The sequence below is a fragment of the Bos taurus genome, chromosome 11 (genome assembly GCF_002263795.3).
Source record: "Bos taurus isolate L1 Dominette 01449 registration number 42190680 breed Hereford chromosome 11, ARS-UCD2.0, whole genome shotgun sequence".
NCBI classification, from domain to species: domain Eukaryota; kingdom Metazoa; phylum Chordata; class Mammalia; order Artiodactyla; family Bovidae; genus Bos; species Bos taurus.
In genome coordinates, this window is record NC_037338.1 from 1270331 (window position 1) to 1292776 (window position 22446).

At 46.3% G+C, this 22446-nt stretch overlaps 1 protein-coding gene across 3 annotated transcripts in view; it reads right to left on the minus strand.

Annotated features, from left to right (window-relative positions):
* ACOXL (acyl-CoA oxidase like) overlaps positions 1 to 22446 on the minus strand; it is a 339747-nt gene that overhangs the window by 33712 nt on the left and 283589 nt on the right. For all 3 annotated transcript variants that reach the window (XM_002691158.7, XM_059891623.1, XM_010809768.4), the window contains exon 17: positions 20012 to 20082. In XM_002691158.7, coding sequence (XP_002691204.4) covers positions 20012 to 20082 — 71 coding nt within the window. The remainder of the gene's footprint in view (positions 1 to 20011; positions 20083 to 22446) is intronic.

Below are 22446 nucleotides of genomic sequence, written 5' to 3' on the forward strand. Positions count from 1 at the left end.
TGCCATTGCCTTCTCTGTTCACATCTTCATCAGATTATTTGCAAGCCTCACGTTATACTGGGATTTGAGCATACTGACATTTATTAAATGCTACCCTTTGTATTTGTCTCTGGACAAGCATTCCTTCATCATCCCATTCCTCATTCTTACAGCGTCCTTAGACTTATGGTCATCAGGGCACCCTCCCTACACGTCTCTCGGTTTCTTTACATGTATCTCAAATTACCCCTTCCCTCCTATGTCTATTGTACTGTCAGAATAATATTTTACTGTTCTTCTTACTCTTAAGTACATGTGCCCCTTGGAAATCTCTGTCCAAAGAATCATAATAACCAGTATTTATTAAGCATGTACTATGTGCCAGGCACTACGAGGTATTTTCCATGCATCTCATTTAGTCCTCACAATAATCCTGAATGTAGCCACAACTCCTGGGCAGAACAAATGGAGAAGCAATTTGAGGAACTGAAAAATCATAGTAGAGAGACTAGGGAAGAAGACCAGAATTTAGAGTACCACCAAACAGCTGGTGAGTCTAATTTTTTTTCCTAGTCCTCAAACTGCTTGTCCTTGGAGTCATATGCAGCAGACCAAGGATGGAAAACGGAGCCCTGAGGAACCAGAGAGTACCAAGGAGGTCATGGAGAGGGAACCCCATAAACTTGTTTATGAACTTCTGGGCTCAACCCCAGGTGTGCATACACGGATCTAATGCTCATCAGCACACAAAACACTCTGAGAACTGAACTAGCAAGTAAATAAGCTCCAGATGTCAGACTGGCCACTGTGTGGTGCGTATGTGGGACAGAGCAGAACAGAGCTGCACAGGCTTTGAGGCCAAAGTGACACTGAAACCGCAGTGAACGAAAGGTGAGCTGCCACGCAGCCCAAAAGCCAGATATACTCACTGCTGAAATGAAAATATTAACATTCTTCAGTGGGATTCTAAAAAGACCCAGAATCTCATAACATAATATTCAAAATGCCCAGGAAATGGGGAATCCCCTGGTGGTCCAGTGTTTAGGACTCTGCACTCTCACCACTCAGGCCTGGGGTTTGATCCCGGGCTAGGGAACTAAGATCCCACAGGCTGTGAGGTACAAAAACAAAAATGTCCAGAAAGTAATTTTTTAAAGTTCAGCACATGAAGGGCAAGGGAAATATAACCTGTGTAGAAAAAGACAATCAACACATGCCAATGAAAAATGGCACAGATGTTGGAATTATTTGGCAAAAGTTTTAAAACACCTTTGATAGCACAGAGTAAAGTTAGTCAGAAAGAGAAGAACAAATAACGTATATTAATGAATATATGTGAAATCTAGAAAAATGGTAAGTAAAAGTGTTAGTCGCTCAGTCACGTCCAACTCTTTGCAACCCCATGGACTGTAACCCACCAGGCTCCTCTGTCCATGGAATTCTCCAGGCAAGAATATTGGAGTGGGTAGCCATACCCTTCTCCAGGGGATCTTCCTGACCCAGGGATCAAACCCATGTCTCCTGCATTGCAGGTAGATTTTTTACCGTCTGAGTCACCAGGGAAGCCCAGAAAAAATGGTAGAGATGATCTTATCTGCAAAGCAGATATAGAGAACAATCACATGGACACCAAGGGGGGAAGGGGTTGGGAGGGACTGAGATTGCCAGGTATATATACTATTGAGATTGACATATATAATGTCAATTGGCATATATAATATATACTATATATTGAGATTGAGATTGACAAATATATATATATATATATATATATATACTATTGATACTATGTATAAAATAGATAACTAATAAGAACCTACTGTATAGCACAGGGAATGCTACTCAATGCTCTGTGGTGACCTACGTGGGTAGGAAATCCAAAATAAAAAAGGAGGGCAGGAGGGATGTATGTATATGTATAGCTGATTCACTTTACTGTACAGTAGAAACTAACACATTGTGAAATGACTATACTCCAATAAAATTTATTTTTAAAAATGTAAAAAAAATTCTTTAACAAGTGATCATAAACCATCTTGAAACAAAAGGTAAAGTAATAGGTTTTAATGCAGAAATAAAAGATACTAAAGAGAATGGAAATTTTAGAACTAAAAATTACAATGATCAAAAGAAAAATCAACAGCATTAGGATGGGGGAAACAGAGGTAAGAGTTAGTGAGCTGGATGATGGAGCAATGGAAATTGCTCTACTTGAACAACAGAGAGAGAAAATAGACTGAAAAAAAAGAGAACAGAGTCTCAGGGACCTGTGGGACTATAATAAAAGATCTATCCTTAATACCATTCCAGAAGGAGAAAAGGAAGAATACAGGAATGGAAAAATACTTGAAGATTTAATGGCTGAAAAAGTCTTCACATTGTGGGGGCGGGGAGCTCTACACATGTGCAAGTTTCAGAAGTTTGGTGAACTCCAAACAATAAACACCAAGAAATCCATGCCCACAACAAAATCAAACATCTTGAAATGAAAACAAAACCAAAAAAATCTTGAAAGCAGCTGGAGAAAAAATGATACATTACCTCTAGGAGAAAAATAATTTCAATAACTGGATTTCTTATCAGAAACCTTGGAGGCTAGAAAGAAGTGTTGCAACATTCTTTTTAAGTACTTAAAATAGCAGGTACATCCCAGGAGTGAATAAAAATATCCTCAGGACTGAAAATGAGATAAAGATATTTTCAAATGAAGAAGCACCAGCAGCATTTGTTATCAGCAGACTGCTCCAAAAGAACTGTTAAGAGTTCCTCAGTCAGAACAACTATATGCAACAAAAATTAACTAATAAAAAATAATAAGACAAAACAAAACAGAGTTTCTCAGTCAGAAGAAAACTTAGAGTAAAAGGAAACTTGCAATATCAGGAATGGAGGAAGAGCAATAGAAATGGTAAATATCCGACTATTTTTCTCTTGAATTCTTTTAAAGTGTGTGTAATGACTGAAAGCAAAACCTATAATATTGTCTGATGTGGTTTCCTATGTACGTAGATTACTTACAAGATGCTTATGATACACAGAAGGGAAAGAGTAAAAGATACTCTATGATGGTAAGGTTTCTTTATTCCACCTGAAGAGGCCAAATGTTTAAGTAGACTGTAAAAAGTTTGATACCTATTTTATAATCCCTAAGGCATCCATGAAAAGGAAAAAAAAAAAAAACTGTACATAGAAATAAAGGTAGCTCAAAACCCTGAAGAATGCTCAAATAACCCAAAAGAGGATGTGTATTGTAGGCTGTGATGGCCATTTAAGGATACCAGGTCCTATTTCCTAGAATCTGCAAACATTACTTTATAAGGAAAAAGAGTCTTTGTATGTGTGATCAAGTCAAGATTCATAAAATGAAGAGATAATTCTGTATTAACTGGTGGGTCCTAAATACACTCACATGTATCTTTGTAAAAGGGAGGCAGAGGTACTTCCCTGGCAGTTCAGTAGTTAAGACTGTGTGCGATGCAGGGGGCACAGGTTCAATTTTTGGTTGAAGAACTAACATCCCACATGCCATGTAGCACAGCCAAGAAAATATAAACAAAAACAAACAAAAGAGAGGCAGAAAGAGGGTCCAAAGACAGAATGTGAGCATGCTAAGTCCCTTCACACTCTTTGCGACCCTGTAGACTGAAGGCCGCCAGGCTCCTCTGTCCATGGAATTCTCCTGGCAAGAATACTGGAGTGGGTTGCCACGCCCTTCACCAGGGGATCTTCCCAACCCAGGGATCAATGGCGCATCTCTCTCTCTCTGTCTCCTGCATTGGCAGGTGAGGTCTTCACCACTAGCGCCACCTGGGGAGCCCCCATAAACAAAATAGGAGGAAGCAATGTGACTACAGAGCCAGAGACCAGAGTGAAGTGGCCACGGGTCAAGAAATGCCAGCAGCCAGCAGCTACCAGAAGCTGGAAGACGCAAGAAATGAATTCTCTGGAGCCTCGAAAGGCAGTGCAATCCTGCCGACACCTTGATTTGGCCCAGGGATGCTGATTGCAAACTCCCAGCCTCCAGAACTACAAGAGAATAAATTTCTGCTGTAATCCACCAAGTTCATTGTCATTTGTCACAGCAGTTAGGAAACTAATTTAACATATAAGAGAAAGTGAAAAATAAGACTGTCTGTATTCACAGACAACATATTTGTTTACATACAAAAACACAAGAGTTCTACCCAAAACCCCCAAATCTCTAGAATTAATAGTGAGCTCAGCAAAGTCATGAGACTCAAGGGTGACATACAACATGTCAATTGTATTTCTAGATACTAGCAATGTACAGTTAGAAGCCAATATTTAATACAATATATCCTTTATAGTCGTTGTTCAATTGCTAAGTTGTGCCTGATTCTTTGGGACTTTGTGGACTGCAGCACGCCAGGCTCCACTGTCCTTCACTATCTCCTGGAGTTTACTCAAACTCGTGTCCATTGAGTCAGTGATGTTATTTAACCATCTCATGTTCTGCCAGCCTCTTCTCCTCTTGCCCTCAATCTTTCCCAGCATCAGACTGTTTTACAGTGAATTGGCTCTTCACATCAGGTGGCCAAAGTATTGGAGCTTCAGCCTCAGCATCAGTCCTTCCAATGAATATTCAGGGTTGATTTCCTTTAGTTCTAACTGGTTTGATCTCCTTGCTATCCAAGGAACTCTCAAGAGTCTTCTCCACACCACAACTTGAAAGTATCATTTCTTTGGCACTCAGCCTTCTTTATGGTCCAACCTTTTATAGTAACTCCCCCCCAGAATGAAATATTCAGGTATAAATTTACAAAAATGTGTACATTATCTTTATGCTAAAAATGCTGATGAAAGAAATCAAGGAAGAACTAATAAAGTAAATTGGCAATGTCAACAAAGTACATGTGCCAGTTCTCCCCAAAGTGATCCATAGATTTTACATAATTCCAGTAAAAATCATAGCAAACTTTTTTTGTTGATAGAATAAAGCAAATTCTAAAATTTATATGGAAAAGCAAAGAAACTAGAATGACTAAAACAATTGCAAAAGAAGAATAAAGCTAAAGGAATTATTCTGTTTGATTTTAAGACTTACTATAAAGTTACAATATTCAAGATAGCATGGCTTTGTCCAGAGATAGACACATAGGCCAACGGGACAAAAGGGAAACAGAGAGAGCCAAGAATAGATCTGTGCAAATGTGTGTGAGTGATTTTGATAAAGATGCAAAAGGGATTCAATGCAGGAAAGACAGTCCTTTCAACAAATGATGTGAAAACAACTGGATAGCAATAGTCAAGAGATAAATAAATCTTGACCTAAACCTCACACCTTATACACAAATTGGTTCAAAGAGAATCACAGATCTAAATGTAAAACACAGAATCCTAAAACTTCTAGAAAAAGATATGGGGAGAAAACCTTCAAGACCTGCGGCTAAGCAATTGTCCTTTTTTTAAATTAATTTTTTTATTGAAGGATAATTGGTTTACAGAATTTTGTTGTTTTCTGTCAAACCGCAACATGAATCAGCCATAGGTATACATATACCCTTAATAGCTCCTCCCTTAAAGGAAGCTTCTTTTAAACTTTTTTTTTATTTTCAAGTTTAAAAAATGTTTATTTATTTATTTTTGGCTGTGTTGGGTCTTCATTGGCTTTTCTCTAGTTGTGGCTCGTGGGCTTCTCACTGAAGTGGCTTCTCTTATTCGGGAGCATGGGCTCTAGAGCTTCTGTATTTGTGGCAGGCCGGCTCAGGAGTTGTGGCTCCCGGGCTCTAGAGTGCAGGCTCAGGAGTTGCGGCTCCCAGGCTCTAGAGTGCAGGCTCAGTAGTTATGGTACACAGGCTTAGGTGCTCTACGGCACGTGGGATCTTCCTGGACAGGAATTAGATCCGTGTCTTCTGCATTGGCAGGCTGATTCCTCACCATTCAGCCACCAGGGAAGCCCTAAGCAAATACTCTTAGATAAGACACAAAAAGCACAAACTATAGAAAAATTGATAAACTTTGTCAAAATAAAAACATTGCAAAACACTTTAAGAGAATTAAAAGACATGCCACCAATTGGGAAAAACATTTGCAAATCACACATCCAAGAAAGAACTTGTATCCAAAACTGATAAAGAACTCTCAAAACTCAACAGCAGGAAAAATTATCTGATTTTAAAATGGGCAAAAGAAAAAAATAAAATAAAATGGGCAAAAGATTTGAACAGACTTCATGAAAGAGGACGCACAGATGGCAAAAAGGCTCATTAAAAGATTTTCAACATCATTAGGAAATGCAAATTAAAACCAGATGAGATATTCCTACATCCCTATTGGAATGGCCAAAAAAAGTACTGACAATAACAAGTGTTGGTGAAGATACTGAGCAGTTGGATATCGCTACGTTGGGAATGTAATGTTTCTTACAAAATTAAATGTACACTTATGTATGACTCAGTAAATCCACTCCTAAGCATTTACCCTAGAGCAGTGGTTCTCAACTGTGGATGAATTTTGTCCCCAAAAGACATTTGGCATTAACTGAAGACTGGAATCTATTAATAGTAACTAGATGCCAGGGACACTGTTAAACACTCTACAAATTACAGGACAGCACCCACAACGAAGAAGTACTGACCCAAAATGTCAATATCGCTGAGACTGAGAAATTGACTCTAGAGAATACTTGCTTATGTAATATAATTTATGTAATACTTGTTTATGTAATATAATAACATGTACGTGTATACATATATATATCATCTCTACTCATAATCATCAAAAACTGAGAACAATTCAATCATTCCCTGGGTGAATGATTAAACACACTGTGGTATATCCATACAATGGAAAACTACTCAGCAATGAAAAGGTATAGCTGTAGACGCATGGACTGACTTAGCTGAAACTCAAATAGAGAGTGAAGGAAGTCAATATCAAAGGTTACATACCGTACGATTCCATTTCTGTAACATCCTCACAATGACACAAGTATAGTGCTGGACAACAGATTATTGGTTGCCAGGGTTTATCAGAAGAGGAAGAGAATGATTATAAGGCCATATCATGAAGGATTATTTTAGGATGGTTAAATTGCTCTATATCCAGGTTGTGACGGCGCTTATACGACTCTATGTTGTTATTGTTTAGCTGCCAAGTTATGTCCTGCTCTTTGTGACCCTGTGGACACATAGCCTGCCAGGCTCCTCTGTCTTCCACTATCTCCTGGAGTTTGCTCAAATTCATGTCCATTGAACCACTGATGCTATCTGCATATCTCATCCTCTGCCACCCCTTTTTCTTCTACCTTTAATCTTTCCCAGCATCATGGTCTTTTCCATTGAGTCAGCTCTTTGTATCAGGTGGCCAAAGTATTGGAGCTTCAGCAACAATCCTTCCAATGAATACTCAGGGTTGTTTTCCTAATTTAGGATTGACTGGTTTGATCTTCTTGCAGTCTAAGGGACTCTCAAGAGTCTTATCCAGGACCACAGTTTAAATTCATAGAGTTACATACACCTAAATAGAACCATTTTGCTGTATAATAATTTAAATATATCATCTTTTATGTATATACCACCTCCTCTTTGTCATGGCAGACTTCAAGCTGAAAAGGCTATATTCTGTACGCGTTTCCTGTATTGAAATTTTGTCCAAGGACCCTTCCCTGATTTCCTCCCAATGAAAGCTACCCTTTCCCTTCCAGGGTCCTCACAGCTGTGTGTTTTTCCTTATTACATATTCTGCTGTTGGTGTCATTATCTGCCCATTTGACTTTCTCCCTGATCACAGTGTGATGAGGAAGGCAGGCATTGTGGCTTATGCATCTTGGAATGTCTGCACCCTAGCCCAGTATCAGGCTTTAGTGTGTGCATTTATAGAACTGAGGCCCTTGGTTCCCAAGAGCATACACCTACTGGGCCAACGACAGAAAGAAGGGAGACTGCCTGCAATTTATGCCAAGTAGGCAGCCTGTATCCATGGCCTGAGATGCATAATAAGCAAAGAAATGAAGCAAAAGGACTAAGTTGAACTTCCAGTGTCAGAGAAGATGAACAAAGCTTATTAATTCACGGTAATACCAGCATGATTTCAGAACACTTTCCCTCAGCAACAACCTAGTTATTTCAATGTGATGTAGTGCTCTGCCTTCTGCCTCAGACTTTAGCCACTTGGGATCTGCATTACTGCCTTGGAAAATTGATGGGCAGTGGCACCGTCTCTTAGTTTAAGGAATTTCTGCCAGCCTTAGCAAAAAATTTTAGCATTGCAATTTCTAAGGGCATTCTTTTGCCATAGAAAAGTGATTAAAAATTGGACCAGACTGCAACAATGCCCAGCTCAAATTCATATAGTTCACCTGCCCTGTCTCCTCCATGCCATCTGCTCCAGGTGTGAGCTCATCAGCTTCCACAGGTGAGGGAGTCTTATTTATATTACACTGGAAAAAGGCTGGAGAAGGGGTAATCAACATTAATGTCTTTTTCTTGAGCACCCAAGGAATTTCTTCAGATCAATGTCTCTTTTCCTTCTAAGCTGCCTGAAGATGTTAATTTTTTTTTTTAAAGAAGATCCAATCTGCCAGATGTTTCTTGTGTCTTAAAAGCCTCTCTTCTTGAAAAAGGTGACAGACAGTGGCAGCTGGATCATTCTGGTAGAGCTGGTGCTCTAGGAGGGAAGAGGTAAGGATGAAGGCGATCTTTTCTTTCCGAGTCTTTGCACACTGAAGAGCCGAGATGGCTCTCTGCCCACCAGCACTTTGGGCAGAGGGCCTAGTTTAGAAAAGTGATGGTGTCATGGCGGATCAAAGGCAGGGGGAGAAGGAGGAGTTGGGATGGCCAGCCAGCCAGACTCAAAGCATGTTCTGTTTTCTGCCTCATTAGGAGGCACAAGAGACTTGGGTTTGAACCCTGGGTGGGCAACCCTGGAGGAGGAAATGGCAACCCACTCCAGTATTCCTGTCTGGAAAATTTCATGGACAGAGGAGCCTAGCAGGCTACAGTCCGTGGGGTCACAAAGAGTCAGACACGACTGAGCATACGTGCATGGAGAAGCCTCTTTGCAGATGCTGGGAAGTGAAAAGTGCAGAAAATTCATCCACAGGAAACAGAAACTCAGCAAGCCAAAAAAGGAGACAGAATGGAAAGCTCTAGAGAAGGTAACCTTGAGATATCTTTTTTTTTTCCCCAGCATGCTGCATGTGCATGGACGAAGGAGAGACTGGAGTTCTGCTGCCTCTCAACCCTAAGGGAAGACTGGTACCTGGGGAGTCTTCCATCTGGCTGCAGAATCCAAGCTCTTCTGTGATTGCCAAACTCTGGCAAACCCACTCTCTACTACTTTGTAGCATTGCAGTGCACTGTCCATAACATGTCCAGGGGAAGTGGGAAAATTCAGAAACCACAGCTTTGCAGGTAGAGATGAAGCTATTCCCTCTGGGGCCCCTTACACACCTTCATACAGACTGACTCAGAATCATACCCTACAGCCCTCCATCCTGGAGGGTAGCCTTCAGCGGCAAACCTTTGTGTGTGCATGCTCAGTCATGTCCGATTCTTTGTTTCCCAGGTGGCTCAGCGGTAATGAATCCACCTGTCAATGCGGGAGACGTGGGTGTGGTCCCTGGGTTGGGAAGATCCCCTGGAGAAGGAAATGGCAACCCACTCCAGTATTCTTGCCTGGAAAATCCCATGGACAGAGGAGCCTGGCAGGCTATAGTCCATGGGATCTCAAAAGAGTCAGACTCGACTTAGTTACTAAACAACAAGCCTGGACTCACAGCCCTGAAATTCCCAGATGAAATTTCTCCATATTCTGGGCAAGTCACTCAGGAGAATTCTCCTGAGCACTTCAGCGTCTTGATCTCCTTATTTAAATGGCAAAATGACGACTCTGGGGCCAGGCCCTGCTTTCTCCTCCCACTAATTTTAGTTCCCTAGGGCCAAACTTTGCTTTCATTTTCCTACAGATGGCTTTCAGCAGATTGGTCTAGTTTTCTTGTTTGTCTCCAGTGATTTCCTCTCCCTCTTTCCCCTGTCTTCTAGAAAAGTCTGAAATGAAAGCTGTCCCCGAGAGCCATGCACAGAGGATGTGGAAGGGAGAGTGTTTGGGCAGGAGTTCCCTTTGCATGACTCAGGCCGGACTGGCAGAACCAGGAATGCCCCAACAATGATGCTCTCTGCACTTGGGGAAGTGCACTGCTGTTCTGAACATGGCTTTTCTGCTCTCCAGCTGGCTTTCCACTTAGATATTGATTTAGATGCTTGACAAAAGAGTGTCAAGGGCAGAGCAGGTGTAATGTTTCACCTATCGCTGCATCCGTCTATGCAGTCACATGCTCCCCTTAGGTAATCAGGCATGGGTACAGTTTTCACATGACAGCGTTTGAACCCAGAAAGCCGTCAGTCCGTTTCCCCTGACAGGGGAGCTTTGTGGAGGAGGTGGATGATGGCTTCTGCTACATTCCCTCTCAGAGACACCTGACTCTGACATTAACTTCCGAACCAAAGGAAGGAATGCTGAATGCTGGAATTTCAGGATTGCTAGAGCACACCGGGTGGCTCAGTGGCAAAGAATCTGCCTGACTATGCAGGAGATGCAGGTTTGATCCCTGGGTCAGGAGGATCCCCTGGAGGAAGAAACGACAACCCACTGCAGTGTTCTTGCCTGGGAAACCCTATGGACAGAGGAGCCTGGCGGGCTATAGTCCATGGGGTCGCAAGAGTCGGACACGACTGAGCAGGCACAAAGCGCACGTGGGGGAAAGGTGCATGGCCAACGAGAACAGAAGCTTCTGGAGACCTCTCCCCTGAAGTGGCAGCTGGCTGGGTCCCCTGCTGCAGCAGCCAGCTCTCAAGACACGCATCGGCGCACCTGAAACACTCTATAAATGGAAAATACAGAACACAGCTTCTCACACTGACCCCGCCAGAAAGCACAGTGGAACCCACACAGTTGGTTAAATTTAATTTCCTGCAGAAACTTAACACAAATGCCACCTCCTCTGGCAAGTCTTCTCTAACCTATGCTGTGTTGGGCACCCCAGCTGAAGGCTTTGTTAACACCCCCAATTTCCTCCCTTGTACCACGTAGCCCACTACAATGTGCTTGCTTACTGGGGAGTCTCATCTAATAGTCAGGGAGCTGAGGGTGAGGCCCAGGTCTTACTGATTATAGCACCCCCAGGGCCTAGCACGTAATAGCCACTCATAGATGTTTTTGAAGAGGGGTTGTGGCAGGTATGTGCAGACAGTCAACAAAATAACCCTTCTGTTGACCTATCAGGGAGCCTGCAATTCTACTGGACATTTATTTCCTTGAGTTAAAAAGTTAATCCTAGGCACCGAAGATTTATTTCCAAAATTCAAATTTCACTAGGAGAGAGAACTGCACCAGAGATGTGGGGGCACTGGTTTGAGATGAGCCCTGCAGAGCCTTGGCATGAGCTTGACCTTGTGGGGAGAGAACCAGGAATGAAGGGAAGGAGGCATTCTAGGGCCTTCATGGCATCAAGGTACAGGAATGAAGGAAAATCATTTACGGCTGGAACACTACATCTGAAAGTTGACTTCTATGTCACTTGTAGCTCTTTTCCCTGATTAAATATATATTTAGAAGCCTGAAATACATTCTTCAAACAAGCAGGGTACTAGAAAACCATCACTTGGCCCACGATGGGTCCTCAATGAACATGGCAGAACACGGCAGAACAGCTGCCTTAGAACACTGTCAGCCACATGCCTGCTTCTTTCTGTGTGGCTCTGACTTGAAAGGAGCAGAGAGGGTAGCAGGAAAACATTAGAGAAAAGGATGGGGTTTCACCACTGCAGACCCCACCACCCTTAATGATCTCGGCTCACGGGATTTGCAGCAGGGACTGACCCTCTTCATGATGGACTGGGCCTGGGAAATGGAGTCAAGCCCCAGATAGGAACTCTCCTTTCTGTGTGGGAGGCCTGAGCCCTTGACTGGCCCCAGATGCCTAAGCGGGGGCTGCGGGCATGCGTGGTGCACACACAGGATGTTTGCTCTTGTTTCCTGCCCCGGGGCCCAGGACACTTTCAAAGGCAAGGGGCCACGCTGGGGTCCTCGGGGAGGAAAAGGGCCACTGACAGGAAGGAGGATGTCCCACTTTTCCCGTGCACTCAGCGGGAGGCGCTGGCCATTACCTTTGGCTGCTGGGTTTGGTGCTTAGACCAGCTGCCACCTACACATGTTGAGAAAAGGAAGAAAGAGCAGTTAGAATGAAGGAAAAAGGGAAAAACCCCACCTCGCCCACTTGACAGGCTCCAACTGCTGCTGCCAGCCGCCTGTGAGCCGGGGACGGTCCCCTGCAAACCCCCTGCCTGACGCTGGGGCTGCCGCGGTGAGCGCTGCAGGAGTAGAGGCCTCCTCCACAGCACAGAGACAGACAAAAGGCCCCTCGAAGAGCAGTGAGCCATTCCCCAACCAGGACACTGCTCCCTCGGCCAAGCCACACGGAGGGAGCAGGCCGGCTGAGGCGAGCTGTGGGAGAAGCCAAGCGGAAAGAGTCACTGTGACAATGACAATTGGAGGAACACGAGATAGCCAACTTGCTGGGGTGTTTCTAAGCCTTTGAGGGGAGGTGAATCAGTGGAGCAGTCATGTGGAAAATGCCCTTTCTCCTCAAGGCTCTGCCAGTCCCATGCTAAGGCAAAGTCATCGTTTTTCTGTTGAAAACTCTCAACAGTTTCAACAATCCTGGCTTGTTAGCATTCCACCACGTGAGAAGAAAAAGCCCATTTCCAGGAAGAAGTTGTATTTTGTAAACTTGATATTTTGTAAACTTGGGAAACGGAAGGGTCAGGCCATGTCACTCGCTAGGGGACTTCAAATTTCAAGAAAGACTTGTGTGTCTGAGTTCCTAGAACATCATGAGACAGAGAAACAGCCCCATTGGGCCAGACCACAGTGGTGAGGGGAGGTGGGGGAGGAGGGCTTGGCCTTCTTCCCTCCATGTCTGTCTGGGATAGCCTATGCCTTTGGGGGCAGCGTGAATACTTGGGAGCTGATGAAAATGCTCAGGAAGGTCACATGCCTCTGGTCAGTGGAGCCTTCCCTGGGAATCAGCTCTGTGGGTTTTCTTGGCCTGGGCCTCAGCACCCCAAAAATGTGCCCTCCACTCTGATGGGCTCCTGCACGTGCCAGTCGGGCAGACAGCAGATGCTCAAACTGCTCTGCTTGTGTCCTTAGGTCTAGGTATCACCTTGCCACAGATGGGCTGTCCATCTGCCAATCAAATGGAGGCTGGCCAGAGCATCACTGCTGGTGTGACAGCCCCACCAGCGGTCTGCAGTTTGCAGAGCAGAGTCAAGATGGCTCTATTTACTCCTGAGCAGGCAGCTTGGCTCTTGTTACCATTTTCTATAGACTATGGGGTATGAAGGGGCTTCCCAAGTGGTGCTAGTGGTAAAGAACCTGCCTGCCAATGCAGGAGACATAAGAGATGAGGGTTCAATTCCTGGTTCTGGAAGATCCCCTGGAGGAGGACACAGCAACCCACTCTAGTATTCTTGCCTGGAGAATCCCATGGACTGAAGAACCTGGCAGGCTAGGGTCCACGGGGTCACGAAGAGTCGGACACGACCAAAGCGACTTAGCGCACACGCACACGTGGTATGAGACCAAAAAGCCAGTTCTGAACTTTATACCATGCCTCCAGCCAGAGCCCAGAGGCAGAGTGGCTGAGGCAGGACTGCGCTGGGGCTGCAGTGTGGGGACTACTCTAGGCACTCACTCAGCATCCCTGGAGTGGGGAGGCCTGGCTCTGAGACAACCCTCCGGTTACAGCAGGTCAAGTAGAAGCTCCTTCAGCTAGCTCTTGTGCCCTGGCCTGGGGGGAGCAGCACAGATCAGGAAGGGCTACTTTCCCCAGAACATCCTACTTGCTTTTCCAAAGGGAGGCAGGGAGACCCCACGGGTGACAGTCTTGTGATGTTTGTGTCCCAGTGAGGGTCCTTGCTGGGCTGCTGTCTCACACCCAACCTGGAAACAGCTGCTGCCAGGTGTGGAAGTAAGTCCCCAGGGAATCAGGCATTGTGATAATTTATATTTGATTTAGAAAATGATGGTCCGAACACAGACTGGTACCAAGGAGCCTGTCTTATGGCCAGTTTCCATCATTGAAAAGAGGAAGCAATTAAAAAAAAATCTTTATTTTGGCTGTGCTGGGTCTTAACTGCAGCATGCAGGATCTTTTAGCTGTAGCACGTGGGATCTAGTTCCCCGACCAGGGATCAAACCCAGTTCCACTCCACTGGGAGCATGGAGTCGTAGCCAGTGGACGACCAGGGAAGTCCCCCCAGTTTTTAAGAGGGGACCATCCTGGAGGCAGGGGGGGTGATAGGGACCAGCTGGATCAAACACTGAGAGCAAATTCTGATAGGCAACCTAGAGCCATTTGATGAGAAAGGGATGGTGGACCTGATTCAAAAACAGGCTCATCAGATGCCTGGATTCACCTGGGACAGCCAGGGTTTATGTTCAGTCATCCAAGCTTAATTTTTACCAGTGCCCCCTTTCACTCTCAGAAGGAGTCCAGGTTTAAATGGCAAGTTCTGTGATCTCCCTGTTTCAAAGGATAGAGGGAGTTAGGGCCAGAAACTGATCCAGAGAGGGACACGAAGGCTCATTTGGCTGACCCTGAAGCAGGGAGACAACAGTTGAGGGCCAGCGCCATTCATCCTCAAGCATGTTTAGAATTGCAAGCTTGTCGACAATGTCCAGGCACAGATTTTCGGAATGTGGTTGCCGGATGGGTCTTTGAAATAATCTCATTCAATATCTTTTATCAGAACAGGACACTGGGCTGAAAGAGGTCAAAATGACCTGCCAAGGTCACACGCTGGAGCCTGGTAGAGTGGAGACCAGACTTGCCCTCAATGGACCAGGCCCAGCTGCTCTGTTCTGAGACAGTGGAAAGGGTTAACTCTAAAAGATGCTGCCAAGGGAACAGATGCACCGGCTCTGGCTTGGCAACCTCCGGACAGAGCTGTGAATGGTCCACGGCCTGAGGCTGAGGAGGCAGGACAGAGACCAGAGACAGGAGCAGGGTCCAGCTGCTGCGTGAGCTCAGGCGTGGGGCTGGAGAAGGGTCCTAGCTGCTGCATGAGCTCAGGCATGGGGCCGTGGCTCACGAGCAATCTGGAGCCACAGGGGATTGGGGAGTGGGGCAGAGGTGAGGTGCAGATGAGCTCTCCAGGGCTGTGACAGCAAGGAGAACTAGGAATGAAAGAAGAGGGACCTCCCTGGTGGTCTAGTGGCTGTCTCTGAGCCTCTAATGCTCAGATGACGTGGGCTCAATCCCTGGTTGGGGAACTAAGATCCCACACACCAGGGGCAACTAAGCTCCACAAGAGAAGCCAGCATGCCGCAATGGAGCTCCAGTGAGGCCAAGATGAAAACAAGGAAAAAGAAAGAGTGAAGAAACAGGTCAATACAGGGACTGAAAGTGAATGGGGTCGTAAGTCATTTATGGAATCTAAATCTTTTCTGTGGATCAAATCGTAGTGAAATCTGCCTGCGAGGCAAACCCTAATGACAGCTGTCCTACCCTTGGCATCTCTTCCCCAGCCCCTTAATAGGGCCACAGTGGTGGGAAAAACCTAAGTCATCAATAGCCTTGACCTCTACTTGGCATCTGGAGGAGGAAATGGCAGCCCAGTTCAGTATTCTTGCCTGGGAAATCTCCTGGACAGAGGAGCCTGATGGGCTACAGTCCATGGGGTCTCAAAGAGTCAGACACAACTGAGCATTCACACAGCTGGGGAAACTGAGTCATGGAGGAGCCAGTTTCTTCCTGCCTCACAGTATTCTCAGAAAACGGGGTGTGACTGACAGCAAGCCGAGAGACGGATCCCACGCAGCAGCCACAGCACGGCACCCTCGGCGTCATTAGTCTTACCTCCTGTGTGGCTCTGCTGTGGCCAAGGTGGCAGGTTTTCTGTGAATCTGCCCATTTGGGCAGAGGTCCCAGGAAGAAGCTCAGACTGAGGTCCAAAGCACTGGCTTTGTGGCCCCAAAGCTACTGCCCAGCAACTAGCAGAGGACCACGGCTTTTCCCTGTCCTGCTCTTCTTGGTTGTCACACAAAGGCTCTGGTTTCTGCCATCTCCAAAGCCTCCCTCTCCGGTTCTGTTTTCCCAGGGGTGTTGGACGTGGGCTTAACTGCTATGTGTTCATCTTTTGCACCTTCCCTGCAGTCTGTTTCTAGAGCACCCTCACAGATGGTGAAATATCTACCCTTAGGTCTCAAGTGGGGGCTTCCCAGGTGGCGCAGTGGTAAAGAATCAGCCTGCCAATGTAGAAGATGCAAGAGATGTGAATTTAATCCCCGGATGGGTCGGGAAGATCCCCTGGAGTAGGAAATGGCAACCAACTCCAGTATTCATGTCTATTGATCCAGTATTCATCCCATGGACAGAGGAGCCAGTCAGGCTACAGTCCATGGGGTCACAAAGAGTCAGACATGACTGAAGCGACTGAGCACACACACACAAGTCTCCAAGTATCCGGAATGGTGTAAGGATGTCACAGTATGCATGCAAAATACAACTTTTAAAAAACCTCAGAGTCAGTCTCCATCTGCATTTTTTTGCCTGAAACAACTTTCACTCAATGAGGTACAGTTAAATATTTAAGCTGGTTGCAGAGAATACAGGAAGTGAACAGCTCGCCCAAGTAAACATACACTGGACCGCAGGCTGGTTGCAGTCAGAACGATTTACTGTCACCCTGAGCGTGTTCTCCCACAGAGCCATCTACAAAAATCCTGCACACCACTGTCACGCCCACATGATGCTCTCTGAGATGTGACATTAAAAAACCTCAATCTCCTGAAAAAAAAATCATAAAACAGTTTCAGTATATATGAACTGAGCACTCGTTTTTGTTCAGTGAAATTTCTTTGATGATGCTGGTTCAAATAACTACAGATATTGAGAAAACAGCCACAGACGTCATCCTCGGTCGCAACAGCCACAGAGTCTGCAGAGACCAACGGGAAAGACATGAAATAGTCAATGTCACTGGACACTATTCCAGGACACCTCGGGCTATCTGAACCCTCTTCCACTCCCAACTGCTAGTTTTTTTTTAATTAATTTTTATTGGAGTATAGTTGAATTATAATGTTGTGTTAGTTTCAGGTGTACAGCAAAATGAATCAGTGATTTTGATACATACGCACATGCTGCTGCTGCTAAGTCGCTTCAGTCGTGTCCGACTCTGTGCGACCCCAGAGACAGCAGCCCACCAGGCTCCCCGTCCCTGGGATTCTCCAGGCAAGAACACTGGAGTGGGTTGCCACTTCCTTCTCCAATGCATGAAAGTGAAAAGTGAAAGTGGGGTCACTCAGTCGTGCCTGACTCTTAGCGACCCCATGGACTGCAGCCCACCAGGCTCCTCTGTCCATGGGATTTTCCAGGCTCACCCTACTTTAGATTCTTTTCCTATATAGGTCATTACAGAGTATGCAATTGTCAGTTTCTAGCCAAATGTTCCCAAGGAGACAGCCTGGGGCAGTGTGTGCATGGCAGTAGTGGGCGGGTGAGAAAGTAAAAGGAAGGGACTTTCCTGGCAGTCCAGTGGTTAAGACTTCACTTTCCAAAACAGGGTGGCAGGTTCGATCCCTGGTCAAGGAACTAAGATCCTACATGCCTTGTGGTCAAAAAACCAAAACTGTAAAACAGAAGCAATATTGTAACAAATTCAATAAAGACTTAAACAATGGTCCAGATGAAAAAATAAGTCTTTAAAGAAAAACTGAGAGAAGGAAGAGGCTTTGAGTGGCATCTCTGTCTATATTCTCCCTATGGATGTGAAGACAGTGGCCACAGCATCCCAGTCATGGAGGCCTTGGGGACAGCGAGACGCAAGCCTGGTCTGGTCTCCTGGCACCAGGCTCCATGCTCTGACCTCTCCGTCCCATGCTGCCTCTGAGATGCCCAGGTCACCTCATGCAGGGCTCAGCAGCAGGACCAAGCGGCCCACAGTAAGTTCAGCCCACAGAGGTATGGAGAGGGGAACACAGGGCAAGATGGACATGAGGAGGAGAATAAGACAGAAACAGGAAGGAGGAGATGGTGGGAGAAAATGCAGGACCAAACAAGAGGAAAGAACTAAAAGTGCCACAGCCCGGCCGCCTGGAAGAACTGGGAGCACCTACAGGTCCATCAGCAGATGGGTGGGTGAAGAAGCTGCGGCACATGTACACAGCAGAATATACACAGGATACAAAGGAACAAAACGGGGTCCTTTGTACAGACGTGTACAGAGGCAGAGGAGACAGGTTTGATCGCTGGGTTAAGGAGATCCCTTGGAGGAGGGTGTGGCAACCCACTCCAGTATTCTTGCCTGGGGAATCCCACTGACAGAGGAGACTGGTGGGCTACAATCCACAGGGTCACAAAGAGCTGGACACAATGGAAGGGACTGAGCATAGCACTCACAGCATGGAATCTAGAAAAGGGTGCAGGTGAACTCATTTTCAGGGCAGGGAGAGAGGTGTGGGTGCAGAGAGTGGGCATGCGGACACGGGTGGGAGGGGAGACTGGGGCAGACTGAGAAGGTAGAGCTGACATATATACCCCACCACGTGTGAGACAGGGAGCCAGTGGGAGCCCACGTGTAACACAGGGAGCTCAGCCCGGTGCTCCGCGACGACCTCGAGGGTGGGGTGGCAGGAAGGCCAAAGAGGAAGGGGATGTATGCACACGTAAAGCTGATTCACTTTGTTGCACAGCAGAAACTAACACAACATTGTAAAGCAATTATACTCCATTAATAAAATAAAATTAAAAACATTTAAATTCAAAAAAAGAGGTGAGTATCTGGGACCCAAGAGCTACTCTATGTTCACAGCAATACTGCCTGTACCTGGCAGGGAAGGTGATCCTGCGGGAATGGGCCTCGGTGGGGAGAACCAAGAACTTGGAGTGGACAACCTCAAAATGCCAAGCAAAGCTCCTGTGCCTCCGTGGATGCCATTCAAAGTCAGCATATTAGAACCAGGACTCTGGTGGGTCAGTTCTCCTGGGCAAGCCCAAAGTCTGGTATTAGAACTTCTGTTTATAAAATCAACATTACTGAAAGCTTAAAAAAAAAAAAGACAGACTGAAAATATCACATCTTAGGCAAATGAGTTGAAAATCCCTTTTAGTGATGCCCTCTATTTTCCACCCATTTCTAGAGTCAGAGAACACCTGGCATGGTATTTAGGTAAAGAAATGCAATCCCTGGCACACGTGGCTTCCTGACGACACAGAACTGCAGTGACATCACGGAAATGCAGATGCCTCCTGGTCAGCCCAAGGAGTCTCCAGGCGAGAACAGCCTTAGCCATGGGTGGAAAAGAATGTATGTTCCTTAGTCATCTGCTGGTGGCTACTGCTTTCTGCCTTCAATGCCCAAGTTTTAATTAAATGCAGGCAGGGTGTTGGTCAGGCTCTCTCACACGTTTGGCTCAACGCACATGTACAACCAAAATGTAGATAGACCACACCTGTTCTCCTTTGTCCATTCGGAAGGAAACAAAGGGATGGGCACCGAGAAAAAAAGAGTCTGTCTCCCACTCAAGGGGGAGGAAGTGATGACATCAGATGCCCCTTCCCGTCGTTCATATGAACAGTCTCATTTGTGAAGCGCTCCCCAGTGACGAAATCGAGGATGTGGCAGACGCGGGATGCATGGAATCCTTTGTCTTAATTAAAAAGTACGGTGAGAGTCATGGAATTTGGCCAAGCCTCATAAATCTGCTCAGAGAATCAAGGCTCTGTCAGATAAGCTTAAGTAGAACCCCCTGAGCCCTCTGGAGAATTGCATAGATCCCCGCTTGTGGCTGACACCCACTTTCCCGTCACTTTGCTGCTCTCTGAGGACAGCGGCCGTGCTCATTAACCAGCAATCCTCCTACCCGCTGATGACAAGTGTATCCCCGAGGAGCGCAGAATTCAGAGATGATAAATTTACTCCTGCCTGTAAGAGTGAATCTCTCCTTAGGGCAATAAAAGTGCTGGGAGGCTCTCAGGCATCAGGGCTTCCTTTCAGGAACATACCTGCTTTAACAAATCCTGGTCCTCTTGGTCAGGACAGTTCCTTACAGCCAGGCAAAACTGCTCTAAAGTAACTGGAAAGGAAGAAAAAGAAAGAGTGAGTGGCCTCCCTGCGGGCCCTGAGCCTCTCTGTACAGAGAAGGACATCGTGGTGTTAACCCACAGAGGTGACATGCCACCGTCTTTCCTTGGTGATACCTTCGAGGGGAACAGAGCCCGCCCTGGGGAGGTGGAGGGGAAGGCTGGCACAACCACGTCACCCTTGTGAGCTGGGATTATCACATGAGAGCCCGGGGCCATGACCATCAGCAAAGCTCCATCCTGAAATGGTACCAATGAGCTTATTTACAAAACAGAAATAGAGTCACAGATGTAGGAAGCTTATGGTTATCAGTGGGGAGCAGGGGCAGGGGGATACGCTGGGAGGCTGGGACTCACATCCACACTACTATACGTAAAATAGATGGCTAATAAGGGCCTACCGTATAGCACAGGGGGTGTGTGTGTGTGTTAGTTGCTCAGCTGTATCTCACTTTTTGTGATCCCATGGACTGTAGTCCGCCAGGCTCCTCTGTCCATGGGATTCTCCAGGCAAGAATACAGGAGTGGGTTGCCATTCCCTTCTCCAGGGAATCTGCCCAACCCAGAGACCGAACCTGCGTCTCCTGCACTGCAGGCAGATTCTTTACCGCCCGAGCCACCAGGGAATCCCCAATAATAAATAGTAAAAACCAAGCCACCGGGAGGGTCATACAGCCCATCCTGCCCCCAGTGACCACACTGCATGTCCATTCCCTGTGACCACCACCTAGAGGACTCCACCTGCCTCTGTAAATCTGGCAGTGCTACGTTTTCTATCTCAAGTTTCCATTGTGATCCCTGCACAATCCCCACCAAGTCTTCTCTTGGTATGAATGATGGGACCCCAGTGCTGACTAAAGCAAACCCCACTAACTCTCCCAAATATTTCAGGTTGAGTCTCCCCAACCATCTTTCTCCAACAAGATGGTGGAGAGAAACCAAGAATATTTGCAAAACAATATTCACAATCCATCTTAGCTGGCCACGAACACTCTAGGAATGTTAACCAAGATGATTTACACAAACGACATTCCCCTTCTCCATGCTGGTGGCCTCGATCTCACTCACGGCCACTCATGTGAGCACCCTTTTCTATTTCAGTCTAAATAAGCACAAAACCACAACTGCCTCCCATGCTTTGACTGTGTTGGTTCACTCTTGAAAGTGCTCCCATGATTCCCTGCCACCCTCAGATTACTTAAATCCATCTCTTCTGACAAGCATTAAAACTTTAACCGAGTGAACCCAGGTAGACTTCTTTCCAGACTCAAAGCTATGTTCACTCTACCTGTCATCACTCTTCACTGTCATCTGCTGGGCAGTCTCACCTCCTGCCTTTGAGAGCAGCATAGCTCACCCTTCCCATCCAACTGCTCCAAACCACTCACCATCCCTCAGGTCTAGCCCATCCTCCGCAGAGCCCACAAAAACTGGTAGAAACATACCAAGCCTCAAGACAGAGGGACGGTCTGATTCCACTGTTCTGACCTCCAGGTCTAGATGTCATGTTTAAACATGCAGATATTTTAAAAAGCATTATATCAGCAAAAATGAATTGTCATCAAGAAAGCAAGCATGGTCTGGGAATTTTTTATTATCGTTTTCAATGTTACCTATAAAATACAATTCACTAGAGAGTTTTCCTCTATGACTACACTCCTCTGCAGTCGCAACTGTGGTTGGTTGTATCCCATGCTGACTACTTCTCCCAAGTCTAAAGTTCTGCTCTCATCTGAGTAAAATGTGTGCGGATTGTGTCACGGGCTTCTCTGGTTGTGGTGTGTGGCCTTCTTGCTGTGGTGGCTTCTCATGTTGTAGGGCAGGGGCTCTAGGGCATGGGCGCTTCAGTAGTCGTGACAAACAGCCTTAATTGCCCCTGGCATGTGGAATCCTCCTGGACAGGGATCAAAACTGTCCCCTGCATCGGCAGGCAGACTGTTACCCACTGTGCCACCAGGGAAGTCCCAGCTTGGGTTTTAGCCCAAACTTCATTCTTTGCCCATCCTGCCCGACAGGCCTCAAGTCACAGCCCAGATTTTGGAGCTGGGCGGAAGTGCATTTGTGGGGACACAGGGCTCCCCAGGGAGGGGAGTAGGAGGGGAGCTTCTCCTTAACTGGCCGGCTCCGTTTCATGAATCGATCACCCCTCACACCTTCGATACAAACAACAAGAGCCCATCCTGACAACGGCAGGTCAACAGAAGCAGGGTTCACCGAGTCCTCAGTCGTTCCCTCGCCTTAGAGCGAGTCAGGGTAACACGTGCTCTTGTGCCCAATGCGGGATTCTTGCCAGCCTCCTCCATTCCGGTTTCTACCGAGGCCGACTTGAAAGAGGAAAGAGGGCCAGAGACTGCTGA